At 48.3% G+C, this 25644-nt stretch overlaps 1 protein-coding gene across 8 annotated transcripts in view; it reads left to right on the forward strand.

Annotated features, from left to right (window-relative positions):
- The window catches only part of TK2 (thymidine kinase 2), a 35688-nt gene that overhangs the window by 3350 nt on the left and 6694 nt on the right, over positions 1–25644 (forward strand). For 5 of the 8 annotated variants that reach the window (XR_009049683.1, XR_009049684.1, XR_009049685.1 and 2 more), the window contains exons 3-6: positions 3942–4016; positions 6299–6352; positions 8731–8820; positions 10842–10915. Coding sequence is in view for 5 of the 8 variants with exons in the window: in XM_057711695.1 (XP_057567678.1) it covers positions 3942–4016; positions 6299–6352; positions 8731–8820; positions 10842–10915 (293 nt within the window). In the remaining 3 variants the exon portion in view is untranslated. Of the gene's footprint in view, positions 1–3941; positions 4017–6298; positions 6353–6804; positions 6894–8730; positions 8821–10841; positions 10916–25644 lie in introns of all 8 variants that reach the window. The other 3 variants (XM_057711698.1, XM_057711699.1, XM_057711696.1) reach the window with 3 other exon arrangements.

Raw genomic sequence — 25644 nt, forward strand, 5'->3', positions numbered from 1 at the left:
TCAGACCTGGGACCTGAGTTCCAGTCCCAGCTCTGCTCTTTAGTAGAGGTGGACAAGTCCTTAATCTCTTAGAACCTTAGCTTCCCCATTTATGCAGATAATTCTTAGCTGTGATTGTTGTGAGGATCAGTGCGACAATGTTTGCAAAGTACAGAACCCACGGGAGCTAACACTAAATGCCTAGTTATAGACATTATTATTATCAATAATGAAATTAACGAAGGTTTAGGATGATATATGCCCAGTACTGGCACCGTGTGGTAAAAGGCTCACTCTCATCCTTCTAAAAGGGGTGTGAATTGGGACAGCATCTTAGAGGGTAATTTGGCATCATGCATCAACAGCCGTAAAAACCTCACTTATCCTTTGGTGCAGCGATTATACTTCTAGAAGTCTGTTGAAGGGGAATAATAAGAGCCAGTGACAAGGATTTATGTACAGGAATGTTCACCACAGCACAGCTTATATCAAAAAAATGGGCATCACAACACAATTTTATAATAAAATAAAAGCAACTGGACAGAATGTAATATCCAACAGTAGGGATTTCAGTAATTCATGGTATACCTTATGTGATGGAATATTATTCAGCTATTCAAAATCATGGTTTTGAAAAATATTTAGTGAAAAGGAAGGTACTCCCTATGTAAGAGATGAAAAAGAAAAGAATAAAAATATATAAAGTATGATCCAAATGAAATAATAAACTATTCATAGAGGAAAAAAATGGAAATAAATTGTCCGTGCGGTTAAGGGAAAGTTGGGAAGTTGAAACGGTGTGTATGTGGGAGAGGGAGAGAGAATTGGGGTGATGAGGGTGGAAAGTCTTCTTTTTGAATGTTAGATAAAGTGAAACTGGGTTCCTTTTAAAAAAAAAATGGCTTTATTGAGTTATGATTTACATACCCCCAAATTCACTTAACTCTTAAGTTTACAATTTAGTGATTTTTTTTTAGTAAATTTATAGAGTTGTGCGACATCACCGTCTAATATTAGAACATTTCCATCACTCAGAAAAGAAACCTTGTGCCCATTTGCAGTCACTCTCCCAGACCCAGGCAGCCACTACTCTGCTTCCTGTCTCTGTGGATTTGACTTTTCTGGATATTTGCTAGAAAGTGGAATCCTATAGCATTTGGTCTTTGTGTCTAGCTTTTTTCACTTTGCAAAATGTTTTTGAGGTGTATCCACATTGTAGCATGTATCAGCACCTCATTGCTTTTTACTGCCAAATAGTAATACTCTAGTGTTCTGTTGTGTGCATGTACCCCACTTTGTTGGCCATTTGGGCAAGTTTCCTTTTTATGGCCGATTTCTCAGGGTCTTTAATAGGACACTATATTTTGATTCTTCCAGTGGGGGCTTTGGGGCTCAAACCTGTTTGCCTCTGGAAAGTTTGGTTCTGATGAAGCATTTAAATGGTGGTTATTGCTGGAGTTAGGAGTGATTTTTATGATCTTCTTTTAGTTCTCTGTATTTCTTGCTGTGAGAATGCTTAAAGTCTATTTTCAGAAAAGAGGAAATACTATTTAAAAAGAAGGCTAGATGGTGCATCACAGTATCAGTTACAACCACGGGAGTTGGCTTCAAGGCCTAACAGCAGAGGAAGGGGGGTCCACTTCGGCACTGTCCTGCAGACCGCGGGCCTGGCTGGCCGCGTGTTGCCATGGCACGGTGAACGTCTTTTCTTGTAATTGCCGCTCACTTTCCTCCCCATCTTCACACTTGTTGTGAACTCAGTGGGTGCTGGGACTGGCTCCTGAGTCCACAGGACCTGGCATATGGGAGGCCTTTTGGTGAAAGACTCTCAAAGATGAGAAATGTGTAGAAAAAACAAGACTTGCCTGAAATATACTGAAATGTAGTGATGTTTGTCTCTCAATGGTGGGATTATGGGCAGAAGTTTCTGCTTTATGATTTTCTCAGTTTTTTTCAATGAGCATGCATTCCTCTTATAATATTTTCAGACATCACTTTAAGAAGAAAAATTAAAGACTTCCCTTGCTTGGCTCCTCTTTCTTCCCTCCATGACAGGGGAACTTGGTGAGATTCTCCATGCCTTGCCTGGTCTAGCGAGAAAACCAGTTGGTAGTCCAAGGCCCTAGATTTACCAACTTTCAGAATTTCATGGTGGGAATAGGAACACGTATCTTTCAAAAAAGTTCTCGTCTGAATAACATGTTCCTTGCCACGAACAGGAAAGAAGCAGTCTGTGCAGAATGATGTCTAGGTTGAGCTGTTTTTAAATATCTAGGAAAAGTTGTTTCCTTTAAAGAGCAACAATAAAAATAAAATCCGCTGATGCCCTAATGGGGTCTCCCTCTTGCACACTCACTGGATTCATCTTGTAGTTTCTTGTGCTAAAGGAGTAAGCCGACAGGGAGCCCAGATCAGAGGGCCAGGTCTTTGTTGGAAGTGTGATTGTTCTTCCAGCTCTCCTGGGTAGCTCTTAGGATCAAAGCAGGTGGACATCCTCTCAGCCAACTGAGAGAGAGTCCAGTTGCTGGGGAGGGTTTGTAGAGGTGGGGCAAGGTGAGACAGCCTACTGTGACCCTGTGTTTTATGCAGGGTGTGACTGAGGCTCCACTGGGGTCACGAGAAGGGGTTTGCCAGGTCTAGGTGTGAATTCCAGCTCTTCCCCACCCCCCCAACCCTGGAACCTGGGACAAGTCACTTAAATGGCTCACGTTTCTCTGGGTGCCTCCAACCTGGGTGTAAAGGCCACTGTGCAGCAGGACAGGTCCCCTCTGGCTGTGTGTACCCCAGTGGACATCTAATGTGTGTTCTCAAGGGTCAGTTTGTCTTCTCACATATGTGGAACTGCCCACTTCGTCTCGTGATCTGATGGAGCCAAAGCCATTTGGCCCGTGTCACCAGCAGTCCTAGCTGAACAGAGTCTTGGCAGAATTGCTGGGCTGCAGGTTCGAGGCCCGAACCCAGAGTCTGATTCAGAGGCTCTGGGTGCTCCACTGGTGCTTCTGGAGCAGGGTGTCTGTGCACCACTTCATTGAGAAACCCTGCCGCGGACCCGTGGTGCTCAGCTTCCTACATGTTGAAATCACCTGGAGAGCTTTCCAAGGTACTGAGGCCTGAGTCCTACCCTGAGATCATGTTGGAATTGGCCTGGGTTGGGGCTTCCTTGTGAGGGTTCTTAATAGTTCCCAGGTGATTCTAGCACATACCTAAGACTGAGAACCACAGCTTCAGATGCTTTCTTTCCCTGCAATGAGGTGCTTGTAGGAGGCTCCTTGTTTTTCTTATGGGTAGACCCCTCCCACCAGTGCCATGACACCCCTTCCTCCAGCGCACTTTGTGTGAGCAGAGTATAGGTTCAAGCTCTACTCTCTGCTTTATGCCCTTCTAGAGCCTCATTTTTTGCTTCTGTGAAAATGTTAGAACCCACTTCTCTGGTTCTGGCAAGGTTAAGTTCAGGATTGTCCTTGTCCATCTTAGTCCTTGTCTTCTGTCTTAATACCTTCCAGTCCATGGCCGAGCATGTTTTTCTGCACAAAGCAGCGCATTAGGTTCTAGATAACATACATGTGCTTCCCAGCCTTAAAGCCACTAGGTTCTGGTGGAGGAGGCAGGACATTTAGGCCTAAAATCTAATAGTCTGAGGGGTTGAGCTAGGGAAGGGCAGAGCTAGGATGGCTGAGGGCAAGCTCTGGGGCGGTCTCAGGGTTGACCTAAGGGAGCACCTGTCCTGGAGGGCAGTGGTTTGGTGGCCACCAGCAGTGGGCCGTCCACTGAGGGGAGGGGAGGGTTGTTATTACTAACAGCAGGACCTTGGGGTCTTCCTTCAGAGAGATTTTTGTGTCCACACTGAAGTCTTGGGACTGAACCAATTATGCTGTTCACCTGAGCCCTTCCCTAGAAATTCTTCCTGATGTTCCCCCCAGGCACTCGATTTCTGGTCCTAACATGCATTTGTCTTTTACTAGATCTGTGTTGAGGGCAATATTGCAAGTGGGAAGACGACGTGCCTGGAGTTCTTTTCCAACACAACAGACATTGAGGTACGGCTTCCACAGCAGATTTGAAGGAACCTGCAAAAACTTGGTGGTTTTATAAAGGGTGTGGACCAACCCTGCCCACTAGAAGTGCTGCTGGGGGAGCTGAGTGCATCCTGTGAGAGGAGGGAGAGGCCCCTTGGAAGCTTGTGCCTAATTTTCCCCCAGGTTTTGTCCACGCACCCTCTTCCTTGGCTGATTTTGCTTTGCAACCTCTCACTCTCTAAGTCTTAGTTATGAGTATGACTATGTGCTGTATCCTGTGAGTCCTCCTAGTGAATCCTCAGACGTGGGGAGCTCCCAGCACCCTGTTCTGGGCAATGTAACTCTTGCTGGCACTTTAAAAGCACTTATATTCTCACTGAAGACCTTGGAGCCAATGAACACCACCACCACCATTAGCAATGAGGGTGAACAGCTAGTGAGGGTAACACTCTAACACTGTGTTGAGGCGTCATTATATTATCTAATTGATTTCATCCTTACAAGAGTGGTCCCTATGAGATAGGTCCTGTTATTACTTCAGTTGCAGAGGAGGAAACTGAGGCTCAGGGAGGTTGCGTGGCTTGGCCAGGGCCACATGGCTAATGCGTGCAGTGCCATGTCCCAGCCCCGGCTGTCTGCTCCAGGAACCGTGCCCTTGTTTGGCTCTACAGTATGTGGAGCTTTTTTGGCTTTAGGAAAGCCACCCAGTCTTCAGAGCTCAGCCAAACTCTCTGAGCTCCCCAGCTAGGGGAGAACCTCCCCTGGCGTAGGGTCTTCTGGCCTCTCTGTATCCTTACTGTATATTGCTTCTCAGGGTTTGAAAATGTGTTGCTTTCTGTGGTGATCTGTTTAATGTCTGTTTCCTCAGTAAGCTTAAAGTTGCGTGAAGGCAGGGCTGGGGTGGTTTTGCTCTTGCTGTGTCCTTGGTCCCTAGTGTGGCACCTGGCGCAGTGGGTGCTCAGTGTTTGTTGAGTGACAGTGCCACAGATGGGCTGCAGGTCAAGGCGGTCCATGTCCCAGCCTCTGGTGGGTCTGAGTGGTACAGCATATACTATTCAGGGGGCAGGACCAAAGTGCTGAAGACCCAGAAGAAGGAGAGGGTGGTTGGGAGGAGCAAGGAATGATTCACAGAGGAAGGGGTATTTGAACTGGATTTTGAAGGGTGTATAGGAGTTTTCCATGTAATGAAAGTTGAGGTGAAACGAGGTGAGATGGGCATACTGGGCAGAACAACAGCATGAGCAAAAGCACAAATGGGTAAAAGGTGAGGGGCGGTTACTCTTCAAGGGCCCCTTGCTTTGCTTTCCTTTGGTCTCTTGTGACCTGTGGGACCTGCTCACATGCACTTGAAGGTCCCCAGAGGGATCCAGATACTCTCAAAATCTTGGCCCCAAGACCGCTCTTTAAATCCTTTCCAGGGCTTCCCTGGTGGTGTAGCGGTTAAGAATCCACCTGCCAATTCAGGGGACACGGGTTTGAGCCCTGGTCTGGAAAGATCCCACGTGCCTCAGAGCAGCTTAAGCCCGTGTGCCACAACTACTGAGCCTGTGCTCTAGAGCCCTCGAGCCACAACTACTGAGCCCACGTGCCTAGAGCCCATGTTCCACAACAGGAGAAGCCACTGCAATGAGAAGCCCTCGCACCTCAACGAAGAGTAGCCCCTGTTCACCACAACTACAGAAAGCCTGCACACGGCAACGAAGACCCAATGCAGCCAATAAATAAAAATAAACATATTTATTTAAAAAAATGCTTTCCATCACACATCTGCACAGTTTAGGGAGGGTACTAAAGAAACAGGTGTCTCTGCTGTCAGTGTGCCCAGCGCAGATATCAGAGTGAGGAAACAGAGGCAGAGCGTGCGGCCAAGGTCATGGGAACACCTCCAAGCCGGAAGCTCCGTTCAAGCTGCAGCCTAAAGTGCAAGAAGCAGCCTCCGTCTTGGCTTCTCTCATCTCCCTGCCTGCCCGATGTGGTGGGCAGTAAGGGCCAGGATGGAACACACAGAGAGGGGATTGGGAGAACCCACCTTGCCCCTGAGGAGCTCCCGTGGCAGCAGGAGAGGTGGCGTGTGCATATACTTGTATATAGGGGTGGACAGAGTGGTTCTCAAGTCATTTCTCGAAGTCACGTCTGGAGCCATGTCTAGATGGAGTTGTGGCCCCTCGGGGAGGGTTGCTCTGCTGCCCACCCGGGGCACCCCAATCTTCACTCTCTCCCCCATCCCACCCCTAACGTTTATGCGCCTTCACAGAGCTCAGAACTGGGGAGCAGCAGCTCTTTGATGTTTCCATTTCTGGCAGGTGTTAACGGAGCCTGTGCCCAAGTGGAGAAATGTCCGAGGCCACAATCCTCTGGTGAGTGTGGTGTTCTCTGCCTGAACCGCCAGCTTCCCCGTAAGCGTGCAGGAATAGCGGTGCTGGTGCCTGAGCCTCCGCCTGTCCAGATGTGTCGTCGCTCTTCACCGCGTGGAGGGGGAGAGGGAGGGGACAAAGGGAAAATGGCAGCATGTCAGTGGCCTGAGGTCAGGGTTCTTCGAGGCCTGGCTGGGCGTGTGAGGAGCCCAGGGACCTCCTGTCAGCTATCCCAAGCTATCGCAAGTGGTCGGCCTCGGCCACCGGGGGGCTGTCTCCTGCTCATTCTTACCCCACCCTCTCCTAGAAGAAACCCTGGTCTCCTCAGGCCTAGCCCCCCAGGACCTGGCCCTAAGTAACCAGGTTCCTTGGTAAACCTCTGATTGGGGTTTGCACTTGGCAGTGCCCAGGGGCTGCCTCAGGCTCACCCTGAAGCTACCTGTCTGTTTTCCCAGGGGTGGGCCCAGCAAACGGGCTGTGATGTGCCTGTGCCCCTCCCACCTCCTTCCCTGTTCAGAAGGCTCAGCTCTGGCTGCTTGAAGAGGTGAGTGGAGTCTGGGTTCTGTAAGAGGGAGCTCAGGAAAGGGATGTTAGTTCTGGGCTCCTGTCCCATGGTGGAGGGATGATTAGTTTAATTTTTCAGGTAAGGAAACCAAGGCTGAAATAAGTTGTCGAAGGTCACATAGCCGGTAAACCACAGATCTAGGGTTGAACCTTGGCCTGGGGGAGCCTGTGCTGTCCCCTCATTTCTGGCAACACAATTGACACTTCCTCGTGTGGTTCTTTAGACTCTGAGCTCCACTACGGGCAGGGACTGTGTCTCATCTGGCTCATCGTTTTTTGCTAGAACACAGCACAGGTGCTGAGCTGAGCACTCAGTCGGTGCTTGTTCCTGCGTTGATTGAGCCAGCGTTCACTGCATGCCTGCCACGTGCCGGGCGCTGTTCTAGATGCCAGGGTGGTGAGCATCAGGACGCTCCTGCTGTGCCGGGCCCTGTAGCCCACGTGGGGAGGCAGCAGGCAGTTAACCGTACGATATGGCGGGTGGTGATAGGAGCCAGGAAGGCAGCTAAAGCAGGTAAGAGGATATTATTTACATAAGGCAGAATCTCTCTGAGTCTCTGAATAAAGAGTCCCAGAGACGGGAAAAGAGTTTCACCTCTCAGCAGGCGGGAGAAGGTGGAATGCCAGTCGTGGGCATCACAAGGAAGCTTCAGAAACATTGCCGTCTTCCAGGAAACCGGGAGGAGCCAGGGCTGGATCATTGAGGGAGACCACTAGGGTTGTAGACGTTAGGGCTTAGACGTGATGTTCACGTCTTCTGAGACCCAGTCCCAGTCTCAGAAATCTGAGTATCCACATCACAAAGAGCATTTCCAATGACAGGTTTATAATAAAAAAGAAATAGTATTCGATATTTTTACGCAAGTTGCTACTCTTGATGGAGAAGCAAGATGGATAGTTTTGTGAGAAGTCTGGATTCATCACTTTATCTGAATCAGTTTTCTGACGCAGAAAGGTCTTTTTTTTTCTGTAGCTGTCAGACAAGAGGGAGTGTTTTTCCTAACTTTTCTGAGATTCTTTCACCCACAGTTAGGGGTCTGTAGTTTTCAATGCAAAGCACCGGAATTTCATTAGTTAGCATCAAGAGAAAAAGAAGCAAAAATGTGGAAAAGAGCAGAATAGGATTATTGACAAGTGGAATGTGGAGCAGGAAGTATTTTGTATCTACAGGCAATAGAGAGTGATGGGGGGGGACCTGTTTTAGAGAGGATGGCTGGGAAGGCATCTCTGACAAGGTGACATTTGAGCAGAGACCTAAACAAAGCATGGAAGTGAGCAGTGAGGTGCCTGGGGGAGAGTGTTCAGACAGAAGGCACAGCGAAGGCCCTGAGGTGGAATCACGCTTGGGTGTTTGGGGAATACTAAGGAGGCTTCTGCAGTTCGAAGCTCACTGAGCTGGAGGAAGAATGGTTGGAGATGAGGGAAGATGGCAGTGATTGTCTGCGGCCCTGTGGGCCTTGGTAAGGGCTTTGGATTTCATTGTGAATGTAGTGGGAAGCCAGGGAGTGTCCTGAGCAGGAGGAGTGATGAGAACTGGCTCCTGTAGTGTAACAGGCTCACTGGCTGCCAGAGAGCAGACTGCCGGGGCTCAGTGAACATGACTGAATGAGTGAATGCTCCCCGGGACTTTATGTAGGCTCCTATTATAGCTGTTCCTGGGCTGTCCTGTAACTGCTGCAGTCTCTCTCTCTCTCTCTGTGACCGGGCTTGGTTCGTCTCTGGCCCCAGCTCAGCCCCATATAGGTTCATGAGATGGCTGTCAGTGGCTGAAGGGACTGGGGTCCTACACATACAGCACTGCTCTTTCCCCTCTGCAGGGTCTGATGTACCAGGATGCCTGTCGATGGGGCCTCACACTGCAGACGTACGTGCAACTCACCATGCTGGACCAGCACACTCGTCCACAGGTACATTTCAGATGCTTGGTTTCAACCTTCCTAAACACGATTTTCTTCATATGAATGGCATGTGGTTGCCAGCAAGGGAAACCTCAAAAGGAAGCCCCGCGGGGCCTTCAGAGCTGCTCAACTGTGTCTTTGGGGCCAAGGCCTCTGTTCCTGCAGTTCTCTGAGGACCAGCCTCCAGTGCCCCCGCCCAGCAACCTCAGCTAGCCAAGAACTCACTATGATGCCATGTGAGCCCAAGTCTTCATGACCCGACTGCTCCTGGGCTCGACTCCCTTTAACTCAGTTCTTCTCAAAGTGTGGTCGCCAGACTAGGAGCAGCAGCAGCACCTGGAAATGTGTTAGAAATACACATTTTCTGGCCCCATCCTGGACCTGCTGAATCAGAAATTCTGGAGATGTGGCCCAGCAATCTGGGTTATATCCAGCTCTCCAGGTGATTTTAACGCATGCCCTGTTTGTTTGCATAAGAACTGCTGATCTAACCTTCACAGGGCTTGTTCACATTCTTGGTTCAGATTCTTAAGAGAAAGAATCTGAATGGCTCGGCTTGGGTCACGTGTCCAGCTCTGGGCCAGTCCGGTATTGGGGCAGATCATGTGGCATAGACATGGCTGCTTAGGCCACTTCCGACAGCCGGGGTGTGAATAGGGGCAAAGTCTCTTAGATGAAAGGCTGGCTGAGAGATCCCAGTGAGCACCTGTGGTTCAGAATGGCAAGCACAACCTAAGAGACTGGCTTCGGAGGCTCTCCTTAAAGGAGATGGGAGATCCACCAGCCAGTTTCTCTGACACAGCCATTCGGCTGGGTGGTTTGATGCAAGGCTGGGCACTTGCAACCATAGCTGTCATTCTTCTACAAGTCTGGATCTTTTAATAGTAGAAAAAGATATGAGCAGAACCATATGAATTTCTAACTCCCCAAAGATCTGTCACAAGATCTTTGGGGAGATAGATCTTTTAAAGATCTTTTAAAAGATACGTCAGAGGATCTGAGGTTGGCATGCACCCTGATTTTCCTGAGCAGGCACTCAGTCGCAAATGTAAATTGTGTCCAGTATATCTGAATATAATGGGCTGTGCGTATGTTCCTCTGTCTAATGAAGTCTGTCAGGAAGGAGGCAGAGAGAGAGATGGACAGACTAGGAAAGAGGAGAGGAGAGAGGGATAAATGGGGAGCTAGCAAAAGACGGGCAGCAGAGAGTCATAAGTAAAGAGAGGACAGAAAAAAGGAAAAGAAGGCAGATGGACAGATAGACAAATAGGAGAGAGTCAGGAAATTCCTGGATTATGGCTCTGAATCAGCCTCTGATTTGCCGGTCCAGATCCTATTGGGTGCTGTGGGCCAGGCTGAGGGAGAGCAGTGTTTGCCCACTTGGTGTCAAGAGTAAGGGCACCTCCTGCTTCCCAATGGGACACTGCGGACAAAGGGGAAGGCCTCTGTGGTGGGTGTGAGCGTGCTGGCAGGGGGGCCCCCTCAGCATCGTCCTCCCCCTTCCTGGGCACAGTCCTTTTGAGTTTGAAAAGGTTGCAGTGCTCCCCAGCCAGCCCTGGGAGGAGGCAGTGAAGTTGGCAGGCATGCTGTGAGGTTCCCCAAAGCCACACCCTGCCCTCTCGGAGCTCTGCCTCTGCTTAGGCAAATGCACCCTATTTAGGTCCATGATAATCACTGCACTTTGTGCTTGCCACCGCTCTCCTGGGTGGCACTTGGCAGTTTTTCTGAGACGTCCCCAGACCCAAAGTCCAGGGGAGCCGCACCCCTCCTGTGAAAGAGGCTGCCGCTGACAGGCCCTCTGCCTAGCCTTGCGGCACTGACCACTGAGCTTCAGGGTGTGGGGAGGGTCCGGGGCTGAGGGAGCCCAATGTGGGACACACGGTTCTCTGGTGTCCGCCTCGCTCTCCTGAGGCTTCTCAGTTGTCATATTCAGCATTGGCCTAGGCAAGGGGAGCAGCAGGCACTCTGCAAGGCTTCCTGAGCCCGCCCTCTTTGTCTGAGCTGGTGAGTTGCTTTTTGCTTTCTTGTAGACGTCGCCTGTACGGTTGATGGAGCGGTCGATCCACAGCGCGAGATACGTTTTTGTAGAAAACTTGTATAGAAGGTACTGTAGTCTGCACAATCGGTAACTTATTAAACCATTACATTTTTAGAAATGAAATTGGAACCCGTTTAGTTAATTGGCAGATCCTGAGTGCCTACTGTGTTGCCACAGTAACACTGTGTAACAGCCAACCGTGAAACCTCAGTGACAGACAGCTTTCCGCGCTGATGGCTCAGCCTTCCAGGGAGGTTGGTCCGGCAGCTCTGCTGCCCTTGGCTGGGCTCAGTGATATGTGCAGCGGTTGGCTGGTCTAGGGTGGCCTGGGGAGGGTGACAGGGGTGACTCATCACTCATCGGCTTGTGCATCCTCCTCCTGGGACCGGCAGGCTGGCTTTGGCTTTCACTTCTCATGGTGATGGCAGAGGGCAAAAGCACTGTAGTTCTTTTTTGGGTGCCTGCTTCATGTTCGCTGACATCCATTGGCCAAAGCAGGTCACACCAGCTGACCCCAGTCTGAGAGGGGGCAGGGCCTTTGTGGGTTACATGGCAAAGTGGGAGGAGGCAGGGTGGGTGAGCATTCAGAGCGACTAGAGCCATCAGTCCAGCACAATGTGCGTGGTATTTGTTGTGGTTTCACTCAAAGCTGTCTTCTGTCCCCATGGGAGCAGACTCTGTCACACAGACCTAGCTGGGGGGGCTTCTGGTGGCCCTCAGTGCTGCAGCCTCAAAGGTGTGGGACCCTCTACTCCTGTGCTTAGTTGACTGCTGATGTTTGGGGGTCTTGGGGAATGGGATGCAGCTTCTTCCCTGCCCCTCCCTTCTTGGTAGCTGTGTGCCTGGTCCCCTCTCTTCGCCAGCACCGCCCCCGCAACACTGCCTCTTCCTGCTTTGAGCTTCGCTCCCTTGCAGAGAGGGTCCCAGTATCTGCCTTCCACTCTCTATTCCCTGCTCCTTGTTCCCTCCCATCTGCAACTGTGGTCCCAACCTTCCCAACCACCCTGTCTAGATGGCTCGAGCCTCTTGTTATTCTTAATTACTTCTTTCTATCGGTTTTCTTCATAGTATTTAAGACAACTTTTAATTAGGTTGAACCATATGAAATGAACACTTGACCACTTTTGACCTACAAAAATGGCAGTTTCATATAGTTTACTTAGTATGTGTTTACTTGTTTGTCTGTTGTGTGTCCCGCCAACTGGACCATAAGCTCCTTGAAGACAAGGGAGCACGTCTGGTTTGCTGGCCTAGCTGGGACCTGGCGCAGTGCTGGCACCTGGGTGATACTTGTTAACGATTGCTGGGTGTCAGGACCTGTGGCTGGCCTTTGGTCTCCAGCCCGACTTGTCCCCCAACTGTTTCACAGCCCTTCCTTTGAAGAGGCCACAAAATGGCTTTTCTGTGGGTCCTGAGCTGCCACGGGTCATGCCCTGGAGCCTGTGTGGTCCCAGGGTGAGAGCCTCTGCCCCCACCCACTCCAAGCATCCCCAGTGCTGTGGGGTCAGGGTTGGCAGCAGCTGACTGTAGCTTTGTCCTTTGACCTCAGAACTTCCTGTGGGCTCTGCCCTTCTGGCAGGCAGTGTTCCTGATGCTGGAGCTCCATCCACACCTGGCTGCCTGGGTGTCCAGTGGGGCCAGGGTGTTCACTGCTAGGTTTACACGGCCCTTTGCTCCCCCCTGCTCCCACTCATTAGTGCCTCATCCACAGGGAGGACGGGCAGAGGAGAGGAGAGAGGAGGACAAGGGAGCCCCTCCGGTGTTCATTGACTGCGGACCCTGGCAGTGGGTGGGATGCCCTGTGACCCTCGTGTAGCTGGGCTGTCTCTGTTTTCTAGTTGCAGTCAGCCTGGCTGGTTCTGTGTAGCAGCCAGTGGCTCTTTTTGAAGAGGGTGACCTGGAATGGAATGACCAGAGAGGTCAAGGGGAGAGAGTGGGCCGTGGACTTAGCTGCACCTCAGTTCCATCCTGCCTCTGGAGACGTGGACAGCACCAGGGTCCTGAGCCTCCCTGAGCCCTTCTCCTCTCGTTCTGTCATCCATCTCTGCAGAGCCTTTGCAGTGGTTGTCCAGTTGAGGTTTGTGTCCCTTGCCCACCTTGGTCTTAACAAAATTTGCCAGTTTAACCCCCCTCCCCCCATAGGCTGCCTAATGCCTGGTGAGCTCCCCCAGGAGCTGCTTGTCTTTGCTTGTCCTTGCTTGTCCTGGGCGCAGTTTTAAGTTTTAGCTGATGTCCTGGGCTTTGGTTCCTCACACCCATGGTCCTTCATTTCAACACTTCTGATGGATGGTTCTCTGTTTCCTAACCTCTGGGGCTGTGGTCCAGGTCACTGGTCCAGATAACAGGGCCTTGCCCTGGGCTGTTTGGTGGATAGGGAAAGGCTGTAGCTTTTCATTTTTTTGAGCTCTTTTCCTTCATATTTACACCTCCTCCTGACCCTCCCAGAATGCCTGGCATCTGTGGGTAGGATTTCTGTGGGACAATGAACCACAGAAGAAAGTTACAGCATCCTTGTTTCTGTTCCCGGGACCTAGTTGTTTTAAATTCACACAGCCTCCAGAGGGCACGGATTTCCCTGAAGCTCTTGTTGGAGCCTCGAGACTGGTTGCTGGCATCACTTGATGTAGCCCAAAGGCTGTGGGTCAGCCCGAGGGAGCACTGTGGCACCCTGGGGGGCCAGGTCATCCGCAGCTTTGGTTTTTGGGAGATGGAAGAGTGTGGTGCTCCCCATACCCTTTCCCTGAAGTCTCCAAAGGCAGAGGAACACCCACCCAGGCAGCTGCTTCCCCCCCAGGCAGCTGCTTCCCCCCCAGGTTTTCCCAGCCCGTGTACCCGAAGCAGCCGGCTAACTAACTGGAAGTTTCTTTGAAGTCTTCTCTGTTATCTTAGAGATTCGTGTAGATTTTGCATTCTATCCCATAACCTGTCCTTGTGATTGTATCTGTAACAAACACTGTGCTCAGCATGTGGCTGGGGGTCCCCCTCCCTCAGCCACACTCCCTAGAGTGCCCGAGTTTGGGAGGCAGGGGCACTGAGAGGCACCTTCCCAGTGCAGATCATTCACTGTAGACTGGTCCAGCTTATCCGTGTTCCCTGGAGATCAGGCACGGCTCTCACGTGGTTGAGGGGCAGGCCGGGACCCATGGGCAGGAGCTACAGTTATTGTCCTTCCATCTGAACCCTCAAGGCAGCCCTGAGATGGGCACTGTTGACCGTGTATGGCAGATCAGGAACCAGATGGGGTTAGAAGGCCTTAGCTCCTTCCTGGTTGGGCAGGAACTGACCAGGGGTGGGGTGGGGTGAGGGGGGGCTGACCTGCACACTGCTGTGTGTGTGGGTGCGGGGAGCAGTAGTGGAGGAGGAGGTGGTGAGACATCTAGATTTTTCTCTTTAAGGCCAGAGGCTTCAGGCCCAGGGGAGCCCCCGTGTGCTGGCTCTGGTGAGCAGGCCTCTGCCTCTTTCCACCCAGGCCCTACACACGGCTTCTCCCACAGATGCTGTGCATCTTGTTAACGCACCCGTGCTGCTTTACCCAGTCCAGGGTGGGGCCGGAGAGCCTGCATTTCTAACAGACAAGCACCCTGGGCGGCCACCATCCTGCTGGTCGGGGTCACACTTGGAGGGGCAGCCTCCGAAGAAGCCAGCAGCCAGGTGGCCCACAAGGAGCCCCTGTGCCAACCCTGGTCCTGTCCCCTGGGGGTTTTGCCCCTGTGGCTTCCTTGTGGGCCTTTGGGGTCGTTGGAAGCAAGACCCCAGACCCGCGGGCTGTGTTTGGTGGGGGACAGTGGGGACAGGTGGCCCGCCAAGGTGAAAGTTTTTCACGGAGAAGGATTTCCTCAGTTTCCTGCAACACCAGCGGTTTCTTCATCTCACATTTGTGACTTCAGATTTTGGTTGTTGGGGGTTTTGTTGTATTACCTTTGCTTTCAGGGTCTCTGGGTATATCCCTAGGTCAGGAGTGAGGCAGCTGTAGGCCAAGGTTTTCTTTTTGAAGGCACAGTAAACAGCGTTTCTAGCCAGAGCTAAAGAAGTGACGAGTGGGAGGAAGGGTAGGATGCGGGCTTTCTTCTTTTTTTTTTTTTTTTTACATCTGTGCATTCCTTTCTTTTTCTTTTCTTTTTTTTCATTTTATTTATTTATTTATTTATTTATTTTTGAGGTACACCAAGTTCAATCATCTGTATTTATACACATATCCACGTGTTCCATCCCTCCCTTGACTCCCCCCACTCTCCCCGTCCCAGTCCTCTAAGGTATCATCCATCCTTGAGTTGAACTCCCTTTGTTATACAGCAACTTCCCACTGGCTATCTATTTTACAGTTGGTAATATATATATGTCTTTGCTACTCTCTCATTTCGTCTCAGCTTCCCCTTCACTCTCCACCCCCCCAAACCTCGAGTTCTCCAGTCCATTCTCTACATCTGTGTCCTGTTCTTCTCTTGTCACTGAGTTCATCAGTACCATTTTTAGATTCTGTATATATGAGTTAGCATTCAATATTTGTCTTTCTCTTTCTGACTTACTTCACTCTGTATGACAGACTCTAGGTCTATCCACCTCATTACCTATAGCTCCATCTCATTCCTTTTTATAGCTGAGTAATATTCCATTGCATATATGTGCCACATCTTCTTTATCCATTCATTTGTTGATGGGCATTTAGGTTGTTTCCATGTCCTGGCTATTGTAAATAGTGCTGCAATGAACATTATGGTACATGTTTCTTTTGGGATTATGGTTATCTCTGGGTATATGCCCAGGAGTGGGATTACTGGATCATATGGTAGTTCTATTTTTAGTTTTTTAAGGACCCTCCAAACTGTTTTCCATAGTGGCTGTACCAACTTACATTCCCACCAACAGTGCAGGAGAGTTCCCTTTTCTCCACATCCTCTCCAACATTTGTTGTTTCCAGATTTTATGATGATGGGCATTCTGATGGGTGTGAGGTGATACCTCATTGTGGCTTTGACTTGCATTTCTCTGATGATTAGTGATGTTGAGCATCTTTTCATGTGTTTGTTGGCCATCTGTATGTCTTCTTTGGAGAAATGTCTATTTAGGTCTTCCACCCATTTGTGGATTGGGTTATTTGCTTTTTTGGTATGAAGCTGCATGAGCTGCTTGTATATTTTGGAGGTTAATCCTTTGTCCGTTGTTTCATTGCAACTATTTTTTCCCATTCTGAGGGTTGCCTTTTAGTCTTGTTTATGGTTTCTTTCGCTGTGCAAAAGCTTTTAAGTTTCATGAGGTCCCATTTGTTTATTCTTGATTTTATTTCCATGATTCTAGGAGGTGGGTCAAAAAGGATGTTGCTTTGATGTATATCATAGAGTGTTCTGCCTATGTTTTCTTCTAGGAGTTTTATAGTGTCTGGCCTTACACGTAGGTCTTTAATCCATTTGGAGTTTATTTTTGTGTATGGTGTTAGGAAGTGTTCTAATTTCATTCTTTTGCATGTTGCTGAGCAATTTTCCCAGCACCACTTATTGAAGAGGCTGTCTTTTTTCCATTGTATATTCGTGCCTCCTTTGTCAAAGATAAGGTGCCCATATGTGTTTGGGCTTACTTCTGAGTTCTCTATTCTATTCCATTGATCTTCCTTTCTATTTTTGTGCCAGTACCATACTGTCTTGATCACTATGGCCTTGCAGTATAGTTTGAAGTCAGGAAGCCTGATTCCACCAACTCCATCTTTCTTTCTCAAGATTGCTTTAGCTATTCGGGGTCTTTTGCGTTTCCATGCAAATTGTAAGATTTCTTGCTGTAGTTCTGTGAAAACTGCCGTTGGTAATTTGATAGGGATTGCATTGAATGTGTAAATTGCTTTGGGTAGTACAGTCATTTTCACTATGCTGATTCTTCCAATCCAGGAACATGGTATGTCCCTCCATCTGCTTGTGTCATCTTTGATTTCTTTCATCAATGTCTTAAAGTTTTCTGCATACAGGTCTTTTGCCTCCTTAGGCAGGTTTATTCCTAGGTGTTTTATTCTCTTTGTTGCTATGGTAAATGAAAGAGTTTCCTTAATTTTCTGCTCTTCCGTTGTTAGTGTATAGGAATGCAAGAGATTTCTGTGCATTAATTTTGTATCCTGCTACTTTACTAAACTCATCAATTAGTGCTAGCAGTTTTCTGGTAGAGTCTTTTGGGTTTTCTATGTATAATATCATGTCATCTGCAAAGAGTGACAATTTTACTTCTTCTTTTCCAATTTGGATTCCCTTTATTTCTGTATCTTCTCTGATTGCTGTGGCTAAAATTTCCAAAACTATGTTGAATAATAATGGTGAGAGTGGACACCCTTGTCTTGTTCCTGTTCTTAGAGGGAATTCTTTCATTTTTTTCCCCATTTAGAACAATGTTGGCTTTTGGTGTCTCATATATGGCTTTTATTATGTTGAGGTAATTTCCTTCTATGCCCACTTTCTGGAGAGCTTTTATCATAAATGGATGTTGAACTTTGTCAAAAGATTTTTCTGCATCTATTGAGATGATCATATGGTTTTTATCCTTCAATTTGTTGATATGATGTATCACGTTGATTGATTTGCATATATTGAAGAATCTTTGCATCCCAGGGACAAACCCCACTTGATCATGGTGTATAGTTTTTTAATGTGCTGTTGGATTCTGTTAGCTAGTATTTTGTTAAGGATTTTTGTGTCTATATTCATCAGTGATATTGGTCTATAATTTTCTTTTTTTGTGCCATCTTTGCCTGGTTTTGATATCAGGGTGATGGTGGCCTCGTAGAATGAGTTTGGGAGTGTTCCGCCTTCTGTGATATTTTGGAAGAGTTTGAGAAGGATAGGTGTTAGCTCGTCTCTAAATGTTTGATAGAATTCGCCTGTGAATCCATCTGGTCCTGGGCTTTTGTGAGTTGGGAGATTTTTAATCACTGCCTCAATTTCCGTACTTGTGATTGATCTGTTCATAGTTTCTATTTCTTCCTGGTTCAGTCTTGGAAGATTGTATTTTTCTAAGACTTTATCCATTTCTTCCAGGTTATCCAATTTATTGGCATATAGTTGTTTGTAGTAGTCGCTCATGATGTTTTGTATTTCTGTGGTATTAGTTGTTACTTCTTTTTCATTTCTCATTCTGTTGATTTGCATCTTCTCCCTTTTTTTCTTGATGAGTCTGGCTAATGGTTTATCAATTTTGTTAATCTTCTCAAAGAACCAGCTTTTGGTTTTATTAATTTTTGCTATTGCTTCCTTCCTTTCTTTTTCATTTATTTCTGCTCTGATCTTTATGATTTCTTTCCTTCTGCTCCCTTTGGGGTTTCTTTGTTCTTCTTTTTCTAATTGTTTGAGGTGTAAGATTAGGCTGTTTACTCGATAATTTTCTTGTTTCTTAAGGTAGGACTGTATTGCTATAAACTTCCCTCTTAGAACTGCTTTTGCTGCATCCCATAGGTTTTGGGTTGTTGTGTTTTCATTGTTGTTTGTTTCTAGATATTTTTTGATTTCCTTTTTGATTTCTTTAATAATTTCTTGGTTGTTTAATAGTGAATTGTTTAGCCTCCATGTGTTTGTATTTTTTGCAGTGTTTTTCCTGTAATTGATATCTAGTCTCATGGCGTTGTGGTCTGAGAAGATGCTTGATATGATTTCAGTTTTCTTGAATTTGCTGAAGTTTGATTTGTGACCCAAGATGTGATCTATCCTGGAGAATGCTCCATGTGCACTTGAGAAGAAAGTGTATTCTGTCATTTTTGGATGGAATGTCCTATAAATATCAATTAAGTCGAGATGGTCTAATGTGTCATTTAAAGCTTGTGTGTCTTTATTTATTTTCTGTTTGGATGATGTAAGTGGCGTGTTTAAGTCTCCCACTATTATTGTGTTACTGTTGATGTCCCCCTTTATGGCTGTTAGCATTTGCCTTATGTATTGAGGTGCCCCTATGTTGGGGGCATAGATATTTACCATTGTGATATGTTCTCCTTGGATGGATCCCTTGATCATTATGTAGTGTCCTTCCTTGTCTCTTGTAATAGTCTTTACTTTCAAGTCTAATTTGTCTGATATGAGTATTGCTACTCCAGCTTTCTTTTGACTTCCATTTGCATGGAGTATCTTTTTCCATCCCTTTACTTTCAGTCTATATGTATCCCTTAGTCTGAAGTGGGTTTCTTGTAGGCAGCATATGTAAGGGTCTTGTTTTTGTATCCATTCAGCCAGTCTGTGTCTTTTGATTGGAGCATTTAATCATTTACATTTAAGGTGATTATTGACATGTGTGTTCCTGTTACCATTTTCTTAATTGTTTTGGGTTTATATTTGTAGGTGTTTTCCTTTTCTTGTGTGTCCTACTTAGAGAAGTTCCTTTAGCACTTGTTGTAAGGCTGGTTTGGTGATGCTGAATTCTCTTAACTTTTGCTTGTCTGGAAAGCTTTTGATTTCTGTGTCGAATCTGAATGAGATTCTTGCTGGGTGGAGTATTCTTGGCTGTAGGTTTCTCTCTTTCAGGACTTTCAGTATATCCTGCCATTCCCTTCTGGCCTGCAGAGTTTCTGAAGACAGGTCAGCTGTTATCCTTATGGGTTTTCCCTTATATGTTATTTGTTGCTTTTCTCTTGCTGCTTTTAATATTTTTTCTTTGTGTTTAATTGTCTTTAGTTTGATTAATGTGTGCCTTGTTGTATTTCTCCTTGGGTTTATTCTGTATGGGACTCTCTGTGCTTCTTGGACTTGGTGAATTATTTCCTTTCCCATGTTGGGGAAGTTTTCCACTATAAGCTCTTGAAATATTTTCTCAGACCCTTTCTTGTTTTCTTCTTCTTCTGGGATGCCTATAATTCGAATGTTGGTACGCTTAATGTTATCGCTGAGGTCTCTGAGACTGTCTTCTATTCTTTTTATTCTTTTTTCTTTTTCCTGCTCTGTGGCAGTTATTTCCCCCATTCTGTCTTCCAGCTCACTTATTCATTCTTCTGCCTCAGTCATTCTGCTGGTTATAGCATCTAGAGTATTTTTAATTTCAGTTATTTTGTTATCCATTGCCGTTTGTTTTTCTGAGTTCTTATGAACTGTTTCTTGTACTTTCTCTATTTTGTTATTGAGAATTTGTATCATTTTTACTATCATTACTCTGCATTCTTTTTCAGGCATTTTTCCTATTTCCTCCTCATTTATTTGGTCTTGTGGGTTTTTTTCCTGCTCCTTTGCCTGCATGGTGTGTCTTTGTTTCCTCCTGGTAGTCCGAACTTCTGGGGTTGCTTGTCCTGGCGATAGAGGGGTGTACAGAAGACTGTCCAAGCCCCAGACTAATGTCTGAGTGTTGGGTTAAACAAATACTAAGTCTAGGAAACACATAGATGTATAAGACACACAGTTACTGAATCCATTGGGACATAAGGCTCTGGAAAGACGTGACAGAAGAACCCCAGTATGGTATCAGATATTCAAAGAGAAAACCAACAGAATTGAAAACCAAAACAGGACAAAACAGAAACAAAAGCAAACAAACAAATAACACCTTACACATACAAACACTAATCCAGGGAGATTTTGTAAGCTAGAATCAAATATAGAAAAGAGCTAGAATACCACCAGACAGAATGGAGATTCTCAGAATAAAATTAGACAATTGTATTAAGAACTAAGATAAAGACAAAAACCTAATATTAAATACCAAGGTGATGTGTCATCTGGAGAATAGAGCAAGGAGTCTGAGCAGATCGATAGTGTTGCTTATAAGTATATTAAGATAAAATAAACTAAAACTGGATGGAAGACAGGGGAACAGAAGAGCATAGAGTGACTGGAAATATGCAAATAAAAAGAAAGGAATAGAAATGTATAAAAGATAGAGATGAATGGAAGGTAGGAGAAATATATAGTCCGTACTACCAACAACTTAGCTAGAAATAGAAGTATATAAAAAGGCAAAAAAATAAAAATAGAATAAAAAATAGAATTAAAAAAATTGTTATAAAACTTGTAGATCCCTTAGGACTAAGATCATAATTAATAAAGGGAAAAAAAAAAATGGAACTGATCCCAGAATGGACCAGTTCAATAGAATTGATACTAATATTTCTGTTTCCTTAGAGTCTCAGCTGTAAGTGTCCTTCTACTCGCCTTGGGTTTTTTGTATTATTCTGTGACCAGCAGAGCTTCCCTTATTGTTCGTCTGTAAGCATCGGTGTGTGGGGAGGGAGAGCGTGCAATAGTGGCTCCTTTCCCTGGGAGTGAGTGAGCAGTGGCGCACTGTTGTTTCAGTCGGGCTTGGAGGTGCCTGTTGCAGAGGGACGCTGGTGGCTCAGGTGTAAACAGAAAGTCTCAGAGTTGGGCCTCTCTCGGGGTTTTTTTTTTTTTTTCTCTTGGCAGCCTCCCTGCTGCCGGTGTTCCAAGGGGTTTTAAGCTAGCCCTGCCTGAGGGCCTGAGGGTCCCTGTTATCCCTGAGCGCCTTAGGTGGCCTACAGGGGTCCCTCCACTGCCCACTGCAGGCACTGAAAGAGAGAGAGAGAGGCTATGCCCACGGCTCCTTCCCCCCCCCCGTCTGTGAGCCTGCAGCATCCAGCTGCCATCATGGCCGGGCAGCTCTCAGGGTAGGCACTCCTTGCCGCGGACCTCTTCCCTCCTGTCCTCTCGGTCCGTCACCTTACTGGCAACAATTTTTCTCACCCTGAACCAGCTCTCTGGTTCCCACGCTCCCGCTCCCAGACCCACTGTTCAGCTGTGAATCGACATCTCGGTCCGGGAACGCTGAGCTGCGGTGCGGACCCTCTGTGTGTTTCTCACTCCCTCCCGTCTGCCACAGCTCCGCCGCTTCACCCTCTTTGAGCCGTCCTAGATGCCTCCCTACCAGTTATGTCGGGATCCTTGCGGTCCTTTCTGATGTCCGAGGTCATCTGCTGGTGTTCAGTTGGTTTGCTGTGGGATTTATTGCATCTTTTGTTGCGTTCCCAATGCATCTGTGGAGAGGGATGCATTCCATGTCCGTCTACTTCGCTGCCATCTTTTCTCCTCCGCGGGCTTTCTTCTTGGTCACTTTAGAAACCCAGCTTCTCTCTGTGCAGTGGACCTTCCACAGTGAAGTAGTGTTGTGAAAGTAGATGTTAACATACCCCCCAAATACAGATTACCATCATTTTGACCCTAAACCAAATGATGCTTAGAACTGGGTTTGGCTGGATCCTTTGTTCGTACCCAGGATAGGATGTTTTGGTTTCCCCCTGTGAAAGTTCGCTGGGTGCTGGGAACCACCAGACGGTTCGTGGGGTGTCAGCTCTTTCCTGGGAGCTCATGTAGGGACAGCCCTTACAACAAGGCAGGGGATGCATGGCTGCTGCCCCTTCATCCTTGGGGTTGGTCCTTTTCTCTTTCACAGAAGCCCTTGCAGCCTTGGCTTGGAATCTGGAGGGACTGGGATGGAGGGAAGTACGCGGGCATGGCCTTGCTGTCTGCAGTTGCAGGGTCAGGTGCCCAGAAAAGCCCACATACTGGAATTCTGCATCCCCCAAAGCAAAATTTGTAGAAGAGCCTTCTTGTTTTTTGGGCCTCAGACAAGTGAGGAGCCCCCCGGGGAAGAGACCTGCCTCTTCCGCCCCCACCCCCACCCCAACGAGGTTGGAGTGGGCAGAACATACATGCAGTTATGCCACCAGTGGTTAATTGCCAGCCAGGAAGATTCTGGTTGCATAGTCTCCTTAAGGACTTAAAGAACCTAAAGAACTTTTGCGGTGTGGGCGCTGTGCTGGAATGAACAGCTGAAGGTGGCAAGGAAGGCTCAAGCGGTTAAACGGCCACATGGGCCATTGTGTGGCCTGGCCCCATGGGCTGAGTAATTGAACTCAGAGGTTTCACAGGATTGCCTGGTTGGCATTTTCTAAGAACAGAAGGAAGGGAATTGCATGGGGTGCAGCTGGGGAAATGACACATTAACTCACCTGGGGCTGGGGGTCAGGGACATCCATTAAGATCCTGCGTTTGGAACAACGGGTGGGTCCTCCTCCTGCCCTGACGGGCCCTAGGGCTTGGACTCCTTCTCACTCTAGTCCAGACTGGGGACTCACTGCCTAGGTCATGGGCCTGAGAGCTGTGGCTTTCCTCAGGCTGAGGCCAGAGAGACACTGGACAGGCCCCAGGACAGGTGCCTCAGTTGGGGCCCGGGGTGAGTGGTGCAACCAGGAGCATATGGGTTTGGGGACCGTGGAGAGCCAGGCTTCAGTCCCTGCTCAGCCAGAGTTGGGCTGAACTTCTCTGCGCCTCAGTTTTCCTGGTCTGTAAGTTGGGGCTGAAATTGACCTCAAACGGTCTTGTGAAAAACAAAAGAAAGTAATGTGTACAAGGAGGCTGGCATTTGAGTGTGTGGTTTTGGCTTTAACCCATGCTCTCTGGGCCTTGAGGGGAAGACAGCAGCAAACTGTGCCAAACAAAACAGTCATTAGATTCGTTTGGACCCATGACCTCAATTTTGTCCCGTTAGGATAAGGGGAAGGCACCGTGAAACCCCCTCAGTCCACCATTGGTGGGTCTGCAGAGAGGCGCTGCCCTGTGTGTGTTCTATGGAGATAAAAGCAGCACCTTGGGGGTGGTGCTGGGTGCCCCATTCTCAAGGCAGACACAGGAGGAGCCTGGCAGATTTCCTGGAGGAAAACTGCAGATACAGATAAAACAGCGCCCGCTGCCTGACATCCCTCAATATCAGGGAAGCCAGCTTCTGTTTCCTCACTCTGCTCAACCAGTGGCCGGTTGTCCTAGACCCCCCAGCACATGGCTTCTGGCAGTCTTGGAAGGGTTTTTTGGAGGTCTGCCTGCTGATCCTGCCCTCAGGGAGGCTGCCCCAGAGCCACCCACCCAGAGGACCTCTAAGGAGAGCATCGGGAAGGGAGGACCTGCTTCCTCTTTCTGCTCTCAGTCTCAGGTTTGCCTGGGCCAGGGTGGGAATGGGATGTCCCTGAGCCACCCAGGAGGTGTCCTGAGATCACCTGGAGCCGATTTCCACTAGAGCAGTGGCTCTCAGGCCCCAGAGACCCCGCACGTGTGAGCCCCATCCCCACATCTCTGTGTACCTCCCTGCACATATGACACTTTTTTTTGTAGTGTTGATTGGTTTGGTTTTAGTTAATACTGTGCTACCTGTGTCCTGAATTGTAACTCAGTTCGGTGGTCATAGCTAAGGGGATCTTTCCAGCTCTGGGATTTGGCAGAACCTCCTGCGAGCCTCGCAGACACCGGTGAAGTCCTCGGGGCAGTCTGACACCAGCTGTCCAGCGTCCATGATGTGGGAGATGGTTGGGCAGCTTTCCCTCCGCGCGCTGCCCACTGGCCCACACCTTTGAGTTGCTGGTCTGTGCTGTGTCCCCAGGCTGCGTGTTTGGTGGAGGGTGGGGCTGATCAGCTGCTTCCTTTTTGCGAATCCTCAGAATCCTCATTCCCTTGGAGTCAGCTTTGTTCCGGAGAAGGAAAACTTATCAGGAAGAGTGGTTTGGTGTCCTGAATATCAAATACTCTCAGCTGCAACTAACTGCAACCCAGCTGAAAGTAACCTGAACATTGAGACTGTTACAGGCTGTCTTAACAGCAGGCTTTGAAGTTAGTTTCATTCGGTGGCCCTAGCACTGTTTCTTTGTGTTTGCCTACTCTGTGTCTTGTTCACGTCCTCAGTATGATTCCCTCTTGGTGATATGATGGCTGTAGCAGAACCGGGCTTCTCATCTGCTGGCCAGAGGGTGGGTGTCTTGCCAGTTGCTGTCCTCTAAGTGTGAGGAAGCATGGTTTCCATAAACCCCAGCAAACCTCCCTCATGTCTCACTGGTCAGCTTGGGCCTCTATGGCCTGGGCCGATCCACCCAGCTTAGCCAGGGGAGAGGATGTCCCTCAGACCAGTTAGCCTACCCTGAAGCTTGGGGTCAGGTGTCCCTGAACACTCAGGTCTGTGGGATGGACCCTGAATAGATTGTGGGCTACTTTTAAGGAGATAGGAGGAAAGAATTGGGGGATGGGCAACCACACCAGCCTGCACAAAGTTGTTACCTTTAGTACCTGAATTTTGGTTCTTTATTCAATGTCCTGGGACTTCCTCCCTCTCTCCTCCACTATGAAGCCTTCCCCGTTTATTCGGGGGGTCCTCACATGCTAGTCTGCTCTGGTCTCCCTGCTGTTCTCCCAGACACCATGCATTTTCCTGCTGCTTGGCCAGGCACAGCTCTTCTGCACTGAGGGCTTCAGGTGGTTTCAGGGACTAGGCGAGGATGTCCCCTTCCAGTCTGTGCCACGCCACTTGTTTGGGCCCCCAGGCAGGGCTGCTCAAGCCTGTCATCTTCGGAGCCGCTCCCTCCTCTCCCATCCTGCCCGTTCCCCCAGGTGGGAGTCAGTTCACCCCCCCTGGCAGAGGCAGCTGCCGACCACCCGCTCCACCGGGCTCTTCTCCTGCCTCCCCTTCTTTAGTCAAGTCAGAAGCCGCCCAGCTGCACACAGCTCAGGCACCTCCATTCCGCGTAACCCGCCTTGCCGGAGCCAATTCTGAGTGGATCCAAGATGATGTTCAGGACGGGTGGAGGATGTTAAAAGACAGGATTCTTCTGCTGGGCCTTGGAGGGTCACCCCGCTGCTGCCGCTGCCTGGTTTCTTTCCTCCAGCTATGGCCCCTCCTCCTGTCTCTTCCCTGCTCATTTCCTCCAGGGCAGAGGACAGAAGCCAGGTCTCTCTCTCACTCTTCTTCCTTTCTTTCTTTTCCAGTTATCACTTTAAATATGCAGGAATTCTTCCCCTCCCCCACCCAGCTGCCCTGAGTTGAGGCAGTATATTGTTAAATTTTGGAAAATACTGAAAAGG

Source organism: Hippopotamus amphibius, chromosome 16, assembly GCF_030028045.1.
Source record: "Hippopotamus amphibius kiboko isolate mHipAmp2 chromosome 16, mHipAmp2.hap2, whole genome shotgun sequence".
Classification (NCBI taxonomy): Eukaryota; Metazoa; Chordata; class Mammalia; order Artiodactyla; family Hippopotamidae; genus Hippopotamus; species Hippopotamus amphibius.